The sequence below is a fragment of the Corvus kubaryi genome, unplaced genomic scaffold (genome assembly GCF_017639235.1).
Source record: "Corvus kubaryi isolate FWS band 111438036 unplaced genomic scaffold, C.kubaryi_AGA036_p1.0 133, whole genome shotgun sequence".
Lineage (NCBI taxonomy): Eukaryota > Metazoa > Chordata > Aves > Passeriformes > Corvidae > Corvus > Corvus kubaryi.
In genome coordinates, this window is record NW_024580667.1 from 20576729 (window position 1) to 20598077 (window position 21349).

Here is a 21349-nt window from a genome sequence, read left to right on the forward strand (position 1 = left end):
TTTCGGTGTGCATATTGTAAAATTATGCCTAATAATGCAGTTAATTAGTTAATTAATTAATCATAATTGGATTAATAAAAACCTGTATCATTTCTCCTTTCTCTGAAGAAAACCAAAACATTTTCCTCAGGGAAATTCCAGTGCACCCTGAGGTGTCATTTGTCTTCTCTCCAACCACTGTAGTGTCTTTCACTTAATATATTATGTACTTATATTTCTTTCCTTAGAAATAGGGGCCTGCCTGAGTTTTAGCAATTTTACTGTAATATTAGCCTAGCTCCCTAGTAAAATAATTGATGCATTTTAAACACAAAAAGTGTACATTCAGAATGAAGAAAGAAATGAAAGAAATTTTCTTGAATATAATCCTAAGAAAGCATGACAACTTCCAGTATGTTCAATGAGAGAGAGCATTCTCCCATTCCCTCACATAGTCTCTTTCTGCACTTTCATTGCTATTTTGTGTAATCAGCCATGCAACTGTTAAAAGGCAAGAATGGAGGATTGGATTGGGTATAAAAAGTTTAATATGATGAGGCTGACTATATATACAACTGAGGAGTCATAATAACAACAATTAAAAGTAATGGAAAAATTCTGTGAGCAGAATATTTACTAGCATGTAAGTCACTTAAGGGCTAAGTTCCATCTTTTTAAAGTGACTTAGGCTTAAACCTGTTGACTGTCAGTGACATATTTCCCTCAGAGTCAGTTTCATAAGCTGTGTAGGTGTATAACTTAAGTGCATGCTTCCTTTGATTTTCATTGAATTTTGTTTCCTCAATCAAAACTTTTAACTATAATAACATTAAAGTAATATGTATATATATGTAAGAATGTGGAACATACCTGCCTGAAAATTATCAGAAGAGAATACTGACATAGGATATATCTGTTTTAATTTGAAAGGCGTAATTTCTATGCCTCTCCTAATCCTACTTACTATATTTTAAACATTTTAAACATTTAAACATATTGATGCCCACTGATTGTGCTGAAATAATTTCAGTTATCTACTTCAATATCTTCCTCATCATTTTAATGCCCTTGTTAAGTAAGGAATAGTAATCTCCACAGAAAAAGGGAAACAAATATATTGCATTTAAGCATACAGTAAGAAACCTTTAAACAGTTATTAAAGAACAAACTGAGGATTTTTGCCTGCCATGCTAAACTGTTATTTATGATGCTTATTCCATTCATCTTTCTGGTTTTGGGGGTTTTTTGTTTATTCATATGATGGGTGTGATCATAATGCCAATTTGCTAGTTCTTAAAAAAAAAAGTAACAAGAATTCAGGATGGTTAAGGATGTAGCACACAACGGGTTCTTAACACTTATTGGTGCTGTGGTAGTACGAGCAATTGTCATGTTCATCTTAAAAACCCTGTGGCCATAAATTCATAAAGGATAATTAGACTGAAATTAGGATAAAATATACTATCTGTCTTAAAATTCAGATTTTTTTTTTAAAAAGCACCTCTTGGAAGTGTATTTATTTTGTAAAAATAATAATATATATGCATGGAATTGTCTTTTTTCTGTAAATGTTTTTAAGTGTTGTCTCGATGTAGAAAAACCCAATTTTCTACAGTTCTGTCCTTTGCCTTGCCTTTTTTTAAAATCCCTTCTCATATTTTGGGTATATATAATTCTTCAGTGCAATAGTGTCTATAATTTATTTCTGTTAAGTGCCCTGATTGTTTCTAAATACTACATGTTAGGAAATTGTGCAAAACTGATGTCTTACATTGCTATAATAGATGCATAAACTGGGAGTCTGTAATGGAATGAAATTCAGAGGTGATGATCCCATAAGTAATTAAGTTTAGACAGATCAGTCTGAAAGGTTTTGGTTTATGCCCTCTATTTGTTCAGCACAGGACCTGAATATGTTAAAAATACTGTTGCTATTTTCAGATATTGAATGTTCTTTGATAACATTGATAATGCTCATTTTTTGGTTTGTCCGTTTGTTTTAGGTTTACATATGTAATTCTCTCCTACTGTATGTCTTTTTACTGACAAATGCAACATATATAATTTTCTAGCTTGTATTTTATCTTCATGCATTTCTTTCTTTTTTTATTTTCAGCTAGTGAAAACGTGGTCATCAATCAATTGTTCCAGTCCAAACTGACACAAACTGGATCACTTGTTCCTCCATATCATTCCCTTAAAATCAAAGGATGTAAAGCAGCCTTGCTCAGTAAAAAAACATCTGTAACCTGTCCAAGTGGAGAAGCAAAGAAGTATATTGAACTCAGCAAGGTAGAAATCTAGGATTCTTTGCTCCTTGAAGATTTTTCTGTTATTTTGTCATTTCTGAAATCATAGTGTTCTCTGCTTCGTTCTCTGTAGTTATTAAGTTATTAAAATAATTTAGTACTTAGTATCAACACTAAAGCAGCAAAAGTGAGAAAAGGTTCTAATTTACGAACACTAATAATTCTGATTCAAGAATCTCTTTCTTGGTCTCTTTGAGCAGAAGGTCAGAGAAGATGATGATGTCCTTCAAGCCTGAATCATTCCATGATTTCCTGGTTCCAGGGTTTATTAGCAATAAGTGCAATCGTATGAATTTTTGGCTGTATTGGAACACTTCTTTGTTTTGTCTCCTTGACTGACTTTATGATTAATAGTTGAGTAAATTAAGACATAGAAAATGCAAAAATAAAATCTTAATGTATTTATTATATCAACATGAGAAGATTTCTGGTTTGCTAAATACAGTTTTGTGTGGTTTTGTATGAAGATCAAAATTTAAATTTTGGCTGACATTGTTATTTTAAATGGTCTCTTATATGTAAATTTTCCCAGGCAATTTGAAACCAAATCAAACTCTCCTCATTATTGAACTTGTCTCTTTTCCTGCTAGCTAAGTCAGACAAAAAAGTTAAAAAAAAAATAACCCAAACACCAACAAACAACAAACAAACAAACAAACAAACAAAAAAAAAAAAAAAAAGGGGAGCAGGAGGGAAACTTTGAAGATTATCAGAAAATTAATTGTTTGTGTCACATGGAACATCTCTCTTGAAGAGAAATAATGTGATTTATGGAGTTAATTCATGACAGAGCTTTGGAATTCATCCTTCTAGAAAAGAAGCACGCACTTCTCACAATACATCCGCTGCCTCACCAGGCTTCTTGAATCTTACAACTCTATTTTTGCTTTACAGCTGCATAAAATTGATTCTGTCACGGGATTAAGGAGCCTGTTCTCATGTGTCATTGTGGAAGGCTTTGTACATCCATAGAATAGCAATGGGACTTTCCTTATAGTCCCCCTGCTGATAGCAGCATAATTCCTGACTACAGTCCTTGTCAGTAATCTCAGTGGAAAAAGTTAAGTTGAAGTGAATGGTGTTGGTTTAAGGCTATGTTTAGCAAACAGCTGAGGCATTACAAGGTGCCTTTAGGTGCCTTTCCACTGTAGTAACAGCTTCCTTGATGAAGCTTCCTAAGGATGTGAAGAAGATCCTAGTCCCCTACATGGGAGGAAGTATGAAGAGCACATCTAAGTTAGAAGCCTAATCAAACCAGGGCAAAACACTGCATATTTGGGATCTCTGAAATTATGCTGATTTTGACATATCCAGAATAGCTTTTAACCTGTAGTTACTCTTTTGAGAGACAGAAGACTTATTCAATTCCTTTGGGGAAGCATGATATCTGAAGTCCGAAATTTCAGTTTCAGTGAGAATGCTGTAAACCTTTAGGTTTCCCACCTTTAGTTGGAAGGTGGGAAAAATTTCGTTCTTCATCTGTCTGCAGAGACAAGGATGGCTTGGCTTCTCAAACACAGGCTTTGAGAAGGGCTGTGCAGGTGAGACAGAACACTGCATTGTTTGTAGATACTGTTGGCCTAATTTGAGCAAGTTAGTGTGCTGCCCTGCAGGACTGGAGCAGAACTTTAGGAATCTAAGCTGTTCCAGTGGCAAAAGGCAACACTTGTTTTTTTTTTAATAGGTACTTAATGCAGTAGCTGGAAGTAGATAAGTGCTTAAATTCAATTATGGATCAAGCCCACATCTATAACTGTGGTGTCCCAAATAATTTCTTCCCTTTTTCAATATAGACTTGAAAATATGCAGTGATGGACAGTGATGGAAATAATTTTGGGGTTGTTATCGTATTACTATAATTGGAAATGCAATGTAAGGGGCTTTTTCTTATCAGCTTAGAATTAAAATTATTGTTTGTTGGAAAATCATAACCACTGCATTTTTAGTGGAGTTTATCCAGAGGTTAAAGGCAACAAAGCGAAGGAAAAAAAATAAAGAAGAGGAGGGGGAGAAGGAGAAATATTAAGGTAAAAATTATCAACCAGAGACTGACATTCCTTTTATTTCTGAAATTTGAGTCACAACATACATCACACTGTAGGCAGTGAGAAACATAAAATGAAAGGTACATGTGGTACTATGTATGGGCAGTCATCTAGATTCCATCATATCCAGGGAAGGGAAGTCGGGCAAGTTAAAGTCAAGTAGAAGTTTGTTGTGAGTCCCCTCCTCTTTCATCTTGTAACTACAATCGAAGTTAATTGCTAGGTTATATAATTATAAATGTCTCTAAGTATGGCCATGTATCTGCTTACCTTTCCATAAATGACTCTGTTCTTGATGTTGAGCATGCTGGGACAAGTAAGGATAGCCTGCCTCTTTGAACTAACACTAGCATGGTAGGATCCAAGACAGCAATGCATCCATTCTAAGACAGACATGAACAGATCTGTTAGCTGGCCAGAAGTTTGGAGCACATAAGGAGTCATAGAATTTGGGGATGCCAGCTCAAGCCTCTGTGACTTAGGAAGATCACATCCCTTTTAAATAAAATATATCTTCAGTGACACTCTCACAACTCTTACTGACATCAGCTCTTGCTCCCTTTTTTTTCTGTAATCTTTTCCTGGTACTTATTTTGGCTCTGTTGTCTTCCCCTCACTTACTTTGGAAGAATTAGTATGTTTCAGAGTTCATACAGCAGAAGTCTTTAGAGATTTTTTCAGAGGAGATTTTAGCTTCTTAACAGAGATTACAAAATTACATATATGTGGGGGTTTTTTTCTGTAGATTAGAGGTACAAGGTATTCCAATGTAAGGCTATATATTAGAGGGTAATAGAGAGGTACAGTTTTGGTGATACAGTCTTTTTCCTTAGCCCATAGCTGAAGACTGAAGATGTCAAAGTTTGGAGAGTTTGAATTAAGTTAGATTTTTGTCTTTGCCTTTTTCCTTTGTTTTCTCTCTCTCACTCTGAAACAAATATTTCTTTCCCATGGGAAGTTATATGTAACACAAATTCAGGCAGGAATTTTATCATCTAAAGCGTTTTTGCTGGATCTCCAATGAAGTCAGGAAACAATCTTGGTCTATTGATTTAAATATTGAGAGAAAGGGGTGACAGCATTATCCATAGGTGGAGAAAATTCTATTTTGGTTATATTCCTCAGTTATTTTGTAAACTTTAACTGAAAACTGTTGTTGGCATGCTAGTGGTTTTTTTAATGAGAAAAAGTGGAACAAGCAGATCTCTTTTACTTTTTAGTTTTGAAGTTGAGGGTGAATTTGCCTTTAAAATCTTACTGCATCCTAGTAAGTGAAATAAAAAAGAGCTCCAAAGTTTAGCATGGTGAGTAGAAAATTGCTTGCGCTACAATATTTTTGATGGCTTGAGTGGGCCAAACTGAGAAAATGTATGCTTTTTTGATAAAACTGGAAAAAGGAGTAGTCCAGAACATGCTGACTCAATAGAAAGGGATTTTTATGGGGTAAGTGGACTGAAGAAAGGTGATGGGAAAGTCAGAGGTGAAAAGGCTGTCATTGATAACGAGGTTTAAATCTCTCAAGGTTTGCCAAATCCTGGAATGCAATAATTTTGCCAGCTTTTCTGTAGAAATTTTAAGAAAAGTCCCTAAATTCTGAGATCACTTTTAGTATGATTATTGCCATTTTAGTCTCAAAGATAGGAAGTAGAGCAGTGAAAAATAAGTTCATTCTCCACTCCCAATTCTGATGTATAGGGTAACATTGGTTCTAATGAAATAGGAAGCTATTGATAATTTATGTTTCTAATGGGTGAAAATGTGTTTAAAAAAAAAAGTTTAACTGTGTTCATATGTGCAAGAAATGAGAAGAGTTTTTAAAAATATCTATATCATTGTTTTGCTGTCAAGATTTTTTTAAATGATCTTCGCTCATATTTACTCATTTAAACATCTGCCAAAGGCATACGGCATCTTCTTACAGCGTTACAGAATTATGCTGCAACTAGGCAGACTCTGCAGGATACTAACTGCACAACTCCTGCTTCTGCAACAGAGTTCCAAAACATATTGACATTGATTTGCCCAGTTATTTGTAAAAGGTATATTATCTTTATAATATATGTAGCTGCTTCTGAAATCAAAACTTACTCACCAGTCATGACTCTGCAAATACCTGAGGATATTTATCCACTTTCCCATTTCGTTCTGAAACTCAGTCCTTGTCTATGGCACAGTGTTTGTATAAATGTTTGCCTTCATTAGTAAACTGCAACAATGACAAAGGTGTACTGCCTATCTTGAGATAAAATTCTTGCATGTGTGGTTTTCTCTTCCACAGCTGCTGAAAAAGAAAGGAACATCCTCTTTTCTTCAGCGACTGGAACGAGGGGGCCCAACCACTGTGGCAGTACAGCTCAGGGTCAGTGAACCTCTTACAGACAGAAATTTGCAAAAAAAGGTCCAGACGTTTTAAAGGCAGGATTACCCTCTTCAGATTGCAATGGAAGAAAGAAAAATCTTATGTTTGAGAAAGCCACTTGCATGATCTGGTGAAGCCTTTTGAGAAAAGATGTTTAAAAGTTAAGAAGAGCATATGTGTTGAACAATTGTCTCTGCTGCACAAGAATGAGTGATAATTGTTTGATTGATTGTTTGTATGTTTGTTTGTTTTTTCCCCAGAAATCACTTGCAGATATTATTGGGAAGCTGCAGAATTGCACACCACATTCTATTCATTGTATAAAGCCTAATAACTCCAAGTTGCCAGATACTTTTGATAATTTTTATGTGTCTGCTCAACTGCAGTATATTGGTGTCCTAGACATGGTCAAAATTATACGGCATGGGTATCCAATACGTCTCTCTTTCACAGACTTCTTGTCAAGGTAAATTCTTTCAAGTTCCATAAAACCTTTTTTCTTACCTTCTGTCATGCTCTGGTAGTGCTTGCAATGTTGTTTTGCTTATGAGTCTTTCAGACTTCTTTCAGAGAAAATCTTGTCTGCCTGCAGGGGGTGTAGGCTTTTTATTTTTTAATTGAAGGAATCATGAACTTTAGAAATACATTTATAAATTTACAAATTTATAAAATTTATATTGATATGTAGAAATATATTTATAAAGATCATCAGCAAAATTTATTAAGTTTTAAAAGTATGACATAAAAGAGCTATGTTTTTTTAATTTATAAAATATAAAATATTGCATATTGTGTGCAGGTAATTAAAAAGGAGAAAGAGAAATAGTCTAATTTTTCAGGTTTCTAGATGTAAATGTCATGACATTTACATGTTTATTATTTACAAATTTATTATTTACATGGTTTATTATTTGTATTTCATAGGCTAGGATTTGTTTAACCATGGTCATGAGTTACGAATGCTCATACCACAACTCCATTTTTATTATTGTTGTTAGAAATCAGTGACATACTGAATTAATGTGAAAAGACAAAAAGTTCTGCTTCTGTCTGAAGATAAAATCTTGTTCCCCATTCCCAGTTCAGTATTGGGGTTTTGGGTCACTTATATTCTCAAAAGTTTCAGGAAAGAAAGAGGACTGTCTTGTCCAAGAAGTGTTTGTTTAGCAGCCTCATGCACTCAACACAAGTTCCTTCTCTCTGCATGTTCTGCTCCTTGATTGATATATCAACCAGTTATGACCTGGCCTTTGTACTACTTGACTTCTGAGAAACAGCATGAGAATGTCAGCTGCTTACACATGACTTTCACTTGTCTTCTTGGAAAAAGTTGTGGATGTTAAATTACTGCTTGGGCAGAAAGTTTTTCTCTCTGTAAATATTCAAAAAGTGAGGAGTAAAGGAGTTTACAATTCCATCTGTTTCATAAGTAAACTGTCTCTGTCCTACCACAATATTCATCCTCCAGAGTGAATCGAGCTGGACCAGCTGGCTGAGGAGAAGATGCACGTAATGGGAGATTTGGGAAAGCTTTCAGGTTCTGAAGTTGTTTGGGCATTCTCTATATAGCCATTTCTATATAACTGAACTGGACCTTCAAGGTACTGTTACATGAGCACAGTGCCACAATTTTTTCTACTGTTAGATCCTTACTGTGATTTCTGGCAGATATTTGCTTCCTTGCCACCCAGCTTTTTTCACTGCAATTACCAGATTCAGGCTGGGATTTACCACAGACCTAGGATCAATCCTGGTGGGCAATATGGAGGTTGCTGCTCTCTTTTGGAAGGTAAAGGAGATTAACCATGTGTACAAAGATAATTTTCAGTGCCAGAGAATGGCACTCTAACAGTATAGGCACAAGTCTGGCATATTTTCTTAATTTTGAGAAGTTTTGTTAAAAATATCATTTCAGTCTTTTTCATCCACACCTTCAAGCACCTCCCAAAGACAAATTTTTACATAAAAGTCTAGAGGACATCTGGTGTGTCACAATAAATATTTCTTTGCAGTAACAAGAGTAAAACAAGAATAGCAAAAAAACCCAACAATATGATGCCAGCAACATTTATGCTATTATTTTAAAGTATTCTACTTTTGTTACTCTGCATCTTTATCCCTTTTCCTCCACAATAAATTACTTTTACAGGCTCTTTGCAGCTGAGCCCCTGCCATTTTTGCATATTTTCACCAGGTCATAATAATTTTATTGTTATACATAAAATGAATTAAACAGTGATGGGGCTAGCATGGTGTCACCAAAAATGAAGCTTGTTTTATAATATTCCCTGTGAATATATGTTGAATCTATTCAAAACTTAGCAATAATCACTCTGCATACAATCTCTCAATACTACTGAATTTTTAGATTTGTGTACAAATAGAAACACAGAGCTCTTGGTCCAGCAATATTGAAAAAGACCATCAGCATTGTGAAGCTTTTTATAGTAGCCGTCCATGCCACACAGGCCATAGCTTATCTTCCTTTGTACAAGAGTGAATTTCTCACTTTAGTCACCATGACAAGTTAACCTTTGTATTCACATTCAGTGTATTTGCATAATTCTTTCCATTTAATCATTTAAGACTGTGAAATTGGCTGAAAGTATGAAATTTTTAAGCAGAAAATATATTATTAGACTGCATTTCAAAAGTACTGTCAGTTCTTAATGCTGTATGTTTTTTGAGCCAATAGACTACAGGTAAGAAAGAAATACTGAATTCAGAGATTATGAGTTACCTTTTCAAAAAGTTTCCTAAAAAGCTCTCACTTGTGTTACAACTCTGTATCGCCTTGGTAACTGGACAGGATATTTTTAGAAACCAGATCATTAGTTTTGTTGATGTTTTGTTAACTGTATTGGTCTTGTCTGTTCAGCCAAACTCTGGTCTTGTCTTACTATTCATTACTTGGAACGAGAAATGATTTTGTCATATTTCCATATAGGCTTACAGTCCTGAAGCTGATAGAGTTTTTCACCTTTCAAATTTTTATTTCCTTTGCTGTCAAACTGGTGGGTCTACTGTTCTAAAGAGAGTTTGTGGCTGTGATCCCAACTTGAATTCCCAAAAGATAGGGAATTATTATCCTCCCTCACTATCCCTGTAGGTTTTGTGCGTTTACTTTTTGGGTCTTCCTTATCATATAGGTAATGTGGTCAGAATTAAAAATAGTTATTAATTAAAAAAGTAAACCTCTTTTTTGCTGGCTTATAAGAAGACAGGATGTTTGGGTATTTGTATTAGGGGACTTTGTGGCAAAGGGATGGAATATTGTAATATCTGGGTATTCTATCAGCAATCAGACAGTAGCAGTGCATTCTTAATTGGATGAATTCGAGTAAATTTCTATTGATATCTAATTAGGGATTAATATGGCTTGTCTTTAACATATTTAAGAGTTGCATTTGAACTCCTACAATGGCTTAAGGAGTGTAGCTAAAGAGAGGTCATATTTTGTAAGAGCATATCTTCCTGGGCTACAAAGATTAGTCATTATTTCTGTTGCTATCCTTTTGGATATACTGGTTCTGCTTCTGTCTTACCAAAATAAAAGCTGACAGTTGTGAGGTGAGCCCCTCAATCACCAAAGTTTGTTGATCAGAAGAGAAATCTTGTGGAAATCTTGGTTATTAAATGGAAGCTGTGACACTTACTCTCAATGAATATATAATAAAAATGAGAATTCATAAGGTCATATGCTATTAGATCCTGTAAAAATAGGATCATTAAGAAATCATATATGTGATTTTAACAGATTTGCCAACTCCAGATGCAGTATTTCTGCTGAATTTACCTGCAGTGTTGGCTCAATTTCTGAAGCTCTATGAGCAGAGACAAGGATCAGTTTTTACTTTATCTTAAAAATAGAAAATTTGAGTAACATGCATTTTACATTCCTGGAAAAGTTCACCCATGTATTTTGCTTAGTATCTTCAGAATGGTTCTCAGCGACCTATATTTTTAAATTCTAGCTTTGCTCTTTAAGTCAAGGCAGTGGCACAAACAAATTTTTAAAGGGTTTAAAGTTTCCAATTTGCAGCCCAAATTGTACACATAGGTAAAGTATCCTCAAGTATCTTTTTTCCTGGAAGAAAGAAAACAGTAAAATAGCCATGGAATTAGGAACTGTCTGCAGATGGCTGTTTTTTTCCAATATTTAGTGTTTTGAAATCTTATTTAAAATATATCTAATTTTAAATTATTCTAATTTAAAATATATCTAGTTTAAAATAAGAGATACAAAAAGCACATTAGTATAAACAGTAATTGTTTTTGTGGTTTTGTTAGTCAGTGCCATGGAAAAAGAAAAGTAAGTATCAAGTGTCTGCTCTGTTTCCAGTGCAGAGTGGGGCTCAGAAACTCTCTGGTGCACAAACAGAGCCTCATTATACAAGCCTAATATCTAGAATCTAATCTCTTTGCATCAATTAATAAAATGGATCCTGGCTGACTTTTGTGTCATTCACCTCACGTGGTGCTCAAGGAAGACATGTAAAAGCCATTTGGAATATAAATTTTTAAAAGTAATTAAAGTGATCAAAGACCCATGAGGGAGTACAAGAATACAGCTGTTCAGGCATGTTCAGGTAAAAATGAGGCAATAAGATGCTCTGTTCCACTCCCTCTGAAAAATTGCTTTTGGTACCGTCCTCCTATGTAAACACTCCATGTTCTCTAAATTGAACTAGAAATTAAAATTAATGTTTCCTCTCTCTTTCTTCTTTAATGTTGTTCACCAAGTTGCTGAACTGTACCCAGTTCTTTTCTCTGTATTTCAGTTTCCTTGCCCAAGGAAGAATTTATGTGCTACTAACTTAGAAACTGAGGTTCACATGTCCCATGTTCCTTGTGTCTGGGATATTGCTTAGCAGTGGAGACTGCAAGGTCCAGTCACGCAAGTCCTGAAATGAGACATCTGTTTTAGCCTTCCCTGCCAGTTAATAGGAACCACTCAGAGCTGTTGAAGCTCAGGATAACCTCTTTGGATTACTGGAACTGAGAAGCAAATTGAGCCTTTCACTTAGCAGATGAGAAAGGCAGGATTCCGTTGGTAAATCCATGTTGTTCAGAAAGCCCAAATTCTTGTGTGATGTTGCTTGCATTTATTTCTGCACTTTCTTAGTGTTTCTTGGAGTTTCATTATTGTCTCTCAGGTTTCTAGATGGTCTTTCCTGGGTTTAATTCTATCATCCCACCCTTGTGCTTTCCATCATGGAGATCCCGTCCTACCTTCTGTTGCTGCTCACGGAAGAGCAGACAAAATTTCATAGTGTGAAGGAGAACACTGATGTCTGTATGTAGAGACATTTCTTACAGTATTGTTGCAAGAAGACATAAGTCACTAGAATGTTATGGTTTACTATATCTAATAATCTTTTTAAATGGCTTAAATTACACCAGTCTAAACTTTAATTTTACCTAGGCTTATGCAGTCTGAAGTAGTTATTTATCCTGTTAAGACAGTGTCCGATGCTGGCTTGGAGGTACGATATCATACCTTCTTCCTTCTCATCCTCCTCCTCCTCGTCCTCTATCCTTTCTTCCTTCTTCTCTGCCTCATCTTCCTCCTCCTCTTCTTCTTTCCCTTCTTCCCTATCTTCCCCTCTTTTTCTCCTTCTTCTCCCTCCTTTCATAATCTAACCTCACTCTCCTATATGAATAAGGTAAAAATATCTAAATCACCACATGTAAGCTTTATTAAAAAAAAGGAAATACAGCTAACATTCTGATGATTTTTTGTTTTAAAGTAACTTCAAAGATGGCAAAACATCCATTTTAACAGGAAATACTAGGAAGGAAGAATATGAAACACAATGATAATGGATTCTTATGGTAATCATAGCAGTGAGAGTGAAACAAGTATGTTCAAAAACTGTTTTAATTACAGGTTTCCTCTGATTTTAGTATGAAGTTCTTCTTAATTTATTCTTTGAGCTACACTGAACTGCAGTTCCTGAGATCTGTACTTCTAGTCAGGGCAACATTCATTGATATTGAAATGCTCTAATAGTGGTATTTGCATCAAAACTTCAGCGCTTCAGAACACTAAATTATTATTAACTCTTTCAAATAATTGCTTAGAGATCATTCTGAAGAGATATCTTTTTTTCTCAGGAAAGATTATGTTAATGCTGATATCATTGTTTTGTCAAGTAATGTCTGTCCTTTTCCTATGAAGCCATTTTTAATAGCTGTTTTAATGTTTTCATCAAATTCGTGCTATTAGCTGATGATGTATTGCATAGATGTCTTGTTTATGTTTGTAAATCATATGTGTGACTCATCATTGTATATCTGAACTCCCTTTGTCCAGAAGCATTTTGGTGTTCACTTTTTTCTCTTTCTTTCCCCTCTCCCTTTTTTTCCTCTTGAAAGAAGGGAAGTTATAATGTTTTATAATACATCATTTTTGAATTTAAAAAGTCAGCAGAACATTTCAGAGTCTCATGAGCAAGTTATTCAGGGCATCAGTGAGAATGATGTACAGAGCAGATTGCAAAGTGATGGGTCATCATCACACTGGCCCTTTCAGCTTTATTGTCTGCTATGCAGTATCAGTAATCTCATACAGCACTACATTGATACGTGCCATGATACCTTAAATCTCTGCAAGGAGAGCAAGAAGTAATTTGACTGGTGCTACAAAAGCAGTATTTCATTAAAGTAGATGTAATGATATCAATTTATATCAAATGGCAGTCTTGCCTTTGTGTAGTTTGTTGCTTCAGACCTAGAGCTGGAAGTGATATTTCTGATGGAGGGTAATCGTTTTTGTTTGTCTTTCTTTCAGAATGCAAGCAAAGGTGAGTAAATGAAGTATTTTAAAGTCATCAGTTTTGAGAGCACTTTAAATGCAAATTCATAAACCTGGTAATGACTAACTTCCCGTGAGGAATGAAGGTCATGCTTGAAGTTTAAAACTGTGATTTTAAAAATGGCTGCATCCTTGGCAATTTTGGTAATTACTATAGAATCATAGAATGGTTTGGATTGGAAGGGACCTTAAAGATCATGTTGCTCCAAACCACCTGCCATGGGCACCTTCCACTAGACAAGGTTGCTCAGAGCCACATCCAACCTGGCCTTGGACGCTTCCAGGGAAAAGGCATCTACAACTTCTCTGGGCAACCTGTTCCAGTGCCTTTCCAATCCCACAGCAAAGAATTTCATCCTAATCTCTAATTTAAACCTGCCTTCTTTCAGTTTAAAGCCATTCCCCCTTGTGCTATCCTTACCTGCCCGTGTCAAAAGTCCTTCTCTGGCTTTCCTGTAGGCCAGCTTTAGGTACTGGGAGGCCACAGTAAGGTCATTCCAGAGCCTTTTCCTCTCCAGGGTGAACAGCCCCAGCTCCTTCAGCCTGTTTTCATAGAATAGGTGTTCCAGCCCTCTAACTATCTTCATGGCCCTCCTTGGGACTTGCTCCAACAGGTCAATGCCCTTCTCGTTCTGAGGACTCCAGAGCTGGACACAGCACTCCAGATGGGAAATCACAAGGGCAGAGTAGAGGGCAGGATCAACTCCCTTGACCTGCTGGTCACACTTTTTTTGATGCAGCCCAGGATACCACTGGCTTTCTGGACTTCTGCACATTGCTGGTTCATGTTCAGCCTCTCATCCACCAGCACCCCCAATAAAGCACTTGGATAAAGAAGTGTCATTGGTTAACCCCAGCTGGCATGTCAACCCCACATGGCTACTAGCTCATTCCTTCCTCAGCAGGGTGGGGGAGAGAACTAGGAGAGAAGTTAGAAAACTCATAGTTTAAAATAAATATAATTGAATAGAGAAGACAAGAAATGAAAAATAAAGAATTCATTCTCTACTTCTGATTGGCAGACAGGTGTTCAGCTGTCTCCAGGAAGGTATTTCATCATGCGTACTGGGGACTTGGGAAGGCAAACACCATCACTCTGAGTGTCTCCTCTTGTAGACAAGGACATTAAAGACAATGGTTAGTTCTTAGGCTTAGCCTAGATAGATGTTGAAGTTGCAAAAAGTATGCTTAGGTAGATAGATAAGTTTAAGCTTAATAATGAGATATTGTGTGTTATTATATAAGGCATAACAAATTACTATTGTGTACAATAGATGTACATGCTTTATTAAGGATTCGTTAAGACAGATGTCTGTAACTTTTAGAGGCATGCTATTGGCTAAAAAGCTTTTAAGAATGCTTTGCAACCAGGAAGTTTTCAGATGTCTCGGGTGCATGAGCCCGGTACCATCTCTTGTGAGACTGATGCTGAAATAAAATAATAAAAGGCTCCTGGAACGCTTGTCTAAGCCCCCCATCCCGTTTGTCAGAGATCGCCGACACCCTCTTCCTTTTTCTAGCCCCAGCTTTTATTTTATCTTTTCCTTTTACCAACCTTTCTGATAGGGGAACCCAGTTTAGGATCATTTACAGCACTCAGAATTACTCTAAATTAGTAATCCCTCATGAAATCTTACTGATAGGGGTTGATGATACTGTAAGAGATGACCAGAACCCAGAATGCTCTGACATTCTCCCTGACAAGCCTGGAATTGGAGTAAATCACCCTGGGGAATTGCTGAGATGTAACTAGATATTTGGGACTGTGTTAGAGGCTACAGACCGTTTCAAATCTACTTGCACAATGTGATAGCGTAGTGGGGGTTACCAGGCTACTCATTTTATGGAAAAATGAAATAGCTCTTTCCACATAGTCTGACTGTAGATAGACTATTCTGGTTTATCCCCTTTGGAGTTGTTTCTTTGTATGCATTTGGCTTGTTTGCTCCATTATCCCTGTTAGGTCCTTTTTGATATTTTAAAAACAAAAAATGCGTAACAAAACTTCATATGCCAATGTCTAATTAACCAGGACTTAATTTATAGGGTATAAAAAAAGCGGTCACTTTTAGGATGGGATTAATCTGACTTGTTTTAGGTTTATCCATTTTTGCATGTATTTCACAGACTCAGTGTAGCTCCATTCTATGGCAACGGAAAGAATTAATGCTTTGTAACAGGCACTAAAAAATCAGAGAACATTTTGGAGATGAGACAGATGCAGTTTTTGAAGCTATACCATGGTATCATCAGTTTTCTAGCCCACAGAATTAGTATTGTAAATACAAAATATCAGTCCTTATGTTACACGTCACAGAGTTTGGACTGTGAGGATGATAAAGCTGCTGCTGTTTTTGGGGCTTACTGACAGTGCACAAATGACTGACTACAAGAGAAAATGGTTTCTCTTTGGACTGGAGTTTTCAGTGGAAGGCCAGACACCTGACTTTATTTAGAAGGCATCTAGCTGTATTTTGAAGGCAAAAATAAATATCAACATTGTTTGCTGGGCATCTTGAGAATGTTATGTTGCAACCCTCATTCGCTAAAACAATTAAAAACGTGTGTAAATGTGTGTAAACTATTGAAGTCAGTTGAATTATTCATGTCTGTCATACACTTAGCAGTTCAACAAGATTGACAAGAAAAGGGGTCCCTTGAGCAGGAGGATGTAATTAGGTCATTAAATAGCCAGATACAGGGAACTAAAGATGACATGGTCAGTTAAGTCTGATGGTGCCTTACTTTCAAATGTTTGGTGTGCAATCTAAATAATCTTACATATAGTACATGTAGTATAGAATGCACAGAACTTAGTGAAGCTTCTTGCAGAGTCTATTGTTTTGTGCAATAGAGAATGTCCTGGCTTTTAGGTTGTTTCAGTGAGAATCTCAAGGTATTGTTCTCCCTCCGCTTTTAAGTGCATACAACTATATTAATTTCCTTAGGCAATCATAAATCTATTGGGCACACACATGCATAATTCTGGCTGAACTGTTTCAGCAGTTCTTGTGGTTTTCTTTATTTTAAGATCTGTAAAATTTTAAAATGTTTATTTCATTTCTAGATTTAAGTGCCACCCTTGGTACCTCTGGTTTCCACTAGCACTTGACATTTCTTGTCCCTCAGATTTAACTGTTTATTAGATCACTAAATAACCCTTAATAATAATAATATAATCCTTATAATACAATAATATAATCCTTATGAAAGTCTACACATGTTTTAAATCTGTGAATTTTAAAGCTTGCGCTATTTCTAAACATGGAGAAATGTTTTCACAAGGTACTAAAATACCTACCACAGCACTGGATTTAAACTAAAAGCATGGATTATAAAAGTAGATAGAATTATATTTGTGTGCAAATAAGCATAATGAAAGTTCTTGACCCATATCTCACAAGCTGACTGAGTTCCATGTGCCTATAACAAGCAGCTAATAACTTCATTTCAGAACCTTAAGGTTCCAGTGAAAATCATTACTGAGTACTTCATAATTTGCTGACATTACATAATGACAAAGATAATGGACATAGATTTATGTGTGGTAGTAAGAAGTTCAGTTAAATTCTTGCCATAGAAATAAATGTGTTAAAATATTATCAACTACTAATATTTTCACTAATCCTTGATACCTTGAAACTCTTCTAAGGAAATGCTTGTTAGAATTATTGACCTCTTAGTACAAACAGCATATATTTAAAATAAATATTTTAAAGAAGTAAGTATGCAACACATTAGTTTATGCCAGTGGCACTATGCAGGAACTTTGAATTATCAGACTAAAGTGCAAATTGTTGCATAGATTAATTTTACTGTATAATATTTAAATAATTCCTTGTTATTTATTGCTTAATTAAATATAACTGCGTGCTTTCAGTGCTTAGAAAAATATTAGTTGCTCTTGAGTGCTGCTTTTTTATGTTCATAGGATTTGTATAGGTCATAGGAATTGTATAGATGCAGTCCAGCTGCCTCAGACTCAAAAACAACTGTGGCCCTCCTGCTGTTTCTTCTTTCCATGGCTCTGCAGCTGTTAAATTCTTTCCACTCAACTCAGATATCCATGGCACCCTTTTTCTCCTTATCCATATCTTGATATTCTTTACAACCATTCAATCTTCAGCAGAAGCACCTGGAATGACTCTTCCTAAAGCTAGATTTCCTAGTCAGGCTGAATAATAGTAGGCAGCTAATACTGGTGATATCTGAGAGCAAACACAAAATCTTACGCAAGCATGCACGTAAAATCCTTCTATGCATCTTAATCACTGGACCTTACTTTGCTTTTTTGTTTAGACCAATGTGGCATTAATTTATCATCTGTTTTAGCAGAATTATTCCAACTGTACTCCACTCTAAATGAGAGCAGAATCTGGTCCACTCTTGGCACAGTATGCAAGGGGGACGACCTTAGCCTATCTTGAAAAATGTTGCTTTTGTACAGTTGTCTAGCCATTATACAATCCAGAGCCAGGATTCCTGTTACCCAGACTGATAGTACTCACAGGGTTCAGAGGCACAAGGGAAGCTCCCACAGAAGAGAGTAGAAGTAGAGATGATCTCACAGAGAAGCTATTTTGCTGTATGGTTTAAAAAGGTCCAAAAATCCTTCCCCATAATCCCAATAAATGTTGTCTAAGCAACTAGTGAGTATTGTGGGAAGGGCTTTATGTGTTCCCATTTCTCTTTGACTAAGTACCAGTTGCACAGGAGAAAAAAAAAACCAAAAGGAATGAAGAAATAAAGCATTATCTAGGTGGAACAGCAAATCTAATCCTATTTCTCTTTAATATCACAATTTCCATTTGACTTTGGTTTTTACTTTCTTCTTCTGCAATATACATCTATCTCGGTATATTTCCCAGTGAGCTGGGCAGTGTTTGTTTGGCAAACACTGAGCCACTGAAGTAGCAATCTCACCAGGAGACCAAGTGGGAATGCTGTACAAGCCCACCTTGGTGCTTCAATTGAAGGACTTTTGATTTCGATGCCCTATTATCACATGGCTGTGTCTGTAGAGAAAGAAAATGAGCTTCATTGGACACTAGTCCTACAGCACCTCTGTGTTAAACAGAATCAAATTATCAGGTTAACAAAGAAATTTAAATTTATTCTATAGTCCATATCTTCTGTGCACAGTGAAGCATCTTATGACCCCATGTGCATGTTGGTGGAGTGCCCAAGCATGATGAGGTAGTTAGCTGTGGAAAAGACCTACCTATCAAGAGCTAAATGGAAATGTTTGCTGAGGTAGAATCAGATGTATATGTCTGTAGATGTTAAGAGCTGCTTGTTTGCTCAATGCTAGCCTATTTCTGTGATAATGTGTTATTTTTTGCCAATTTTTAAAGTAAATATGTTTTACATTGCTTTATCAATATGGAATGGGAATGTCAGCTTTAAGTAAGGTGGTGCAAAAAGTATTGTAAGGCGAATCTTTAGCAGATGTTATGAATTCATATTTTTTATTTGCATAGTTGAATCCACTAATCCCAAGAGCTGAACTATAATTTATATTCTACTCACTATTCTGCTGCCACATTGTCTGAGATGAGGAAGCCTCTGCTTAATTACAGGAAGTATATGAATAAATATTCCAGGATTAAGACATGCATATCTTCATTACTTCTCTTCAGAAACTGAAATTCAGATCTAGAAAAGATTGGGGGTCACGAAGTCTAATGAAAAAACCCCATAAAACTCAGGAAAAAATAATTCTTCCAATTCATTTATCATCTATCATAAGGAACTATCTTTGTATGAGAAATTTGTCTTACTTTTTATTCAGTCTAAATTAAAACATCCCAAATGGCTGCTTCAGCAAAGGTATTTTGATCCAGTGGATTTCACAGTCATGACCCTCCCTCAAAAGTCTGTACTGAGCTCTACATTGGCCCAGTGGCTGACTCACATTTGAGTCATTGTAAAATTTTGTTCTGGAGATTTTCTGAGTATTTTTCTAGTTTTATTTCTTAGTCCTGAATTTTGCTCTTTTATTTCAGTTACATGCCATTTATTGTCCCTCTAAGTATATTCTCCTTTTTCCACAGACACATTAAAGCACACTATATATTCTCCTATGCTCCCTTGTATAGAAAGTGAATTTTCAATTGTTGAAGTAAATAATCAGTAAATTTTACCAGAAAAAAAATCCAGCAGTGTATATAAAAATATGTTAAATCTATGATAACTGGTCAGTTTGCTGTAAGATCACTTTTAGCATTATTACTTTGCAGATTTCTTCCTGGCAGGAAATGTTTATGTGCCAGATTAACTCAGAAAGAATAAAACTGCTTGCAGTCTTTCCAAAATTTCTGTAATTTATTTTTTCTCCCTTAATTCTTACTGGTCTGCACATCTATTCATTCCAGACTGTGTTGCTTGATATCAATTAAGATATTAAAAAAAATAATTCTTGTATGGTAGGCAGGTAATTTGAAGTTTTGGTTCCTTGCCATATATACTTACTCATTGTCTCAGGTACACTGCACTTCATGCTCACATTTTCAACATTCTGAATTATTTCTGTAATTCTGTATGAAGCAGCCTTGGTACAAAATTTTTCATAAAAAGTTGAACCTTTAGTCTTCTTATACTGTATTTTTTTGCTCCTATAAAATAAGCCGAAAATGCAGTCTATCTGATGTAATCTGTCATTTCTAAAAGCATCTTTTTCTCTCCACATCCAAAGATTTCTCTCAAAAATTTTGAATACCTGCTTTGTTTGTTAATATTTATGATCTATGTTGAGATATTTATGTCATATATATTGTAAGGAGATTGAAAGAATCACTTTTGTTTTCTTGGAAACTACAATAATCTATTTCCTCTTTCCTAATTATCTGGAATTTCCCATGTTCCTCATATTTCAAAAATAATTAGGTTGTTCCTTCAAGAAAAAAAAAAGAATATAACAGAGGGAAGTGGAATGAATTAATATGTATCCTTTGTATAAAGGTTATATTAATCAAAATTCCATCCTATTCTTTGCTACTGACTGCTTTTATAAGTTTTCTACTGAAAATTTTTCAGACATACTTTTATTTTTTACTTAAAAAAAAATTAGATATCTCTCTTCAGTAGATAGGCTCTCTAGATGTTTCAGGTCTCGCTTGACAGACTTTTCAAATATAAACCTTACCTAAGCCACTCTTCCCATCCTCCCCAAATCCAAACAAACAAAACTAAAAATCCTGAGTTATAAGTACATAGTGAAAAGTTTGGCAAACAAAGTCCATTTCTTTAACATACTTCAGATATCAACAATTACTGATTGTCAAAGAAAGAGAAAATTAAGTATAGAAAGGGAAAAAAATTTACCAAGACAGCACAACCTGAACATTTATGATGGCAATTTTTGCATCTCTCCTAGCAGAAATATGCAACACAATTTAATTTTGATTGCTGACTTTTATTCACTACATTTTGAATAGATCTTACTAAATCATACCAGTTTATCTTGGCAAACAGAGTACATTGTAGCAAGGAAAAGAAAGAGAAAATGAAACTATAACATAATGAATTACACTGACAGGAGTTTCACTCATTTTTCCTTACGTAAGTTGTGTTTGGATATTTAAAACTTAAAACTACATAACTTAGCACTCTTTTAAAGCAGTTACCTGCCAGCCATATGTGATTTTTATTTTTTAAGCAACAAGACGTGGAAAGACGGAATTGCCTGCAGGCAAGATTTGACTTGTGGTGTTAGAAACTATCCTCTTATTGAGGACATTGGATTGTAGTCATTAGCTGCCTCGAACTATTATTTTTGGTGTTTCTTTCTTAATTAGGCAAGAGAGAGACCTGAGAAAAAGAATAGCAAAACCAAAAAAAC

The 21349-nt window shown here is 35.4% G+C and overlaps 1 protein-coding gene across 6 annotated transcripts in view; it reads left to right on the forward strand.

Annotated features, from left to right (window-relative positions):
- Positions 1-21349, forward strand: part of MYO16 (myosin XVI) — a 367375-nt gene that overhangs the window by 282215 nt on the left and 63811 nt on the right. For all 6 annotated transcript variants that reach the window (XM_042038442.1, XM_042038458.1, XM_042038424.1 and 3 more), the window contains exons 25-27: positions 2096-2271; positions 6612-6692; positions 6953-7158. In XM_042038442.1, the coding sequence (XP_041894376.1) occupies positions 2096-2271; positions 6612-6692; positions 6953-7158 (463 nt within the window). The remainder of the gene's footprint in view (positions 1-2095; positions 2272-6611; positions 6693-6952; positions 7159-21349) is intronic.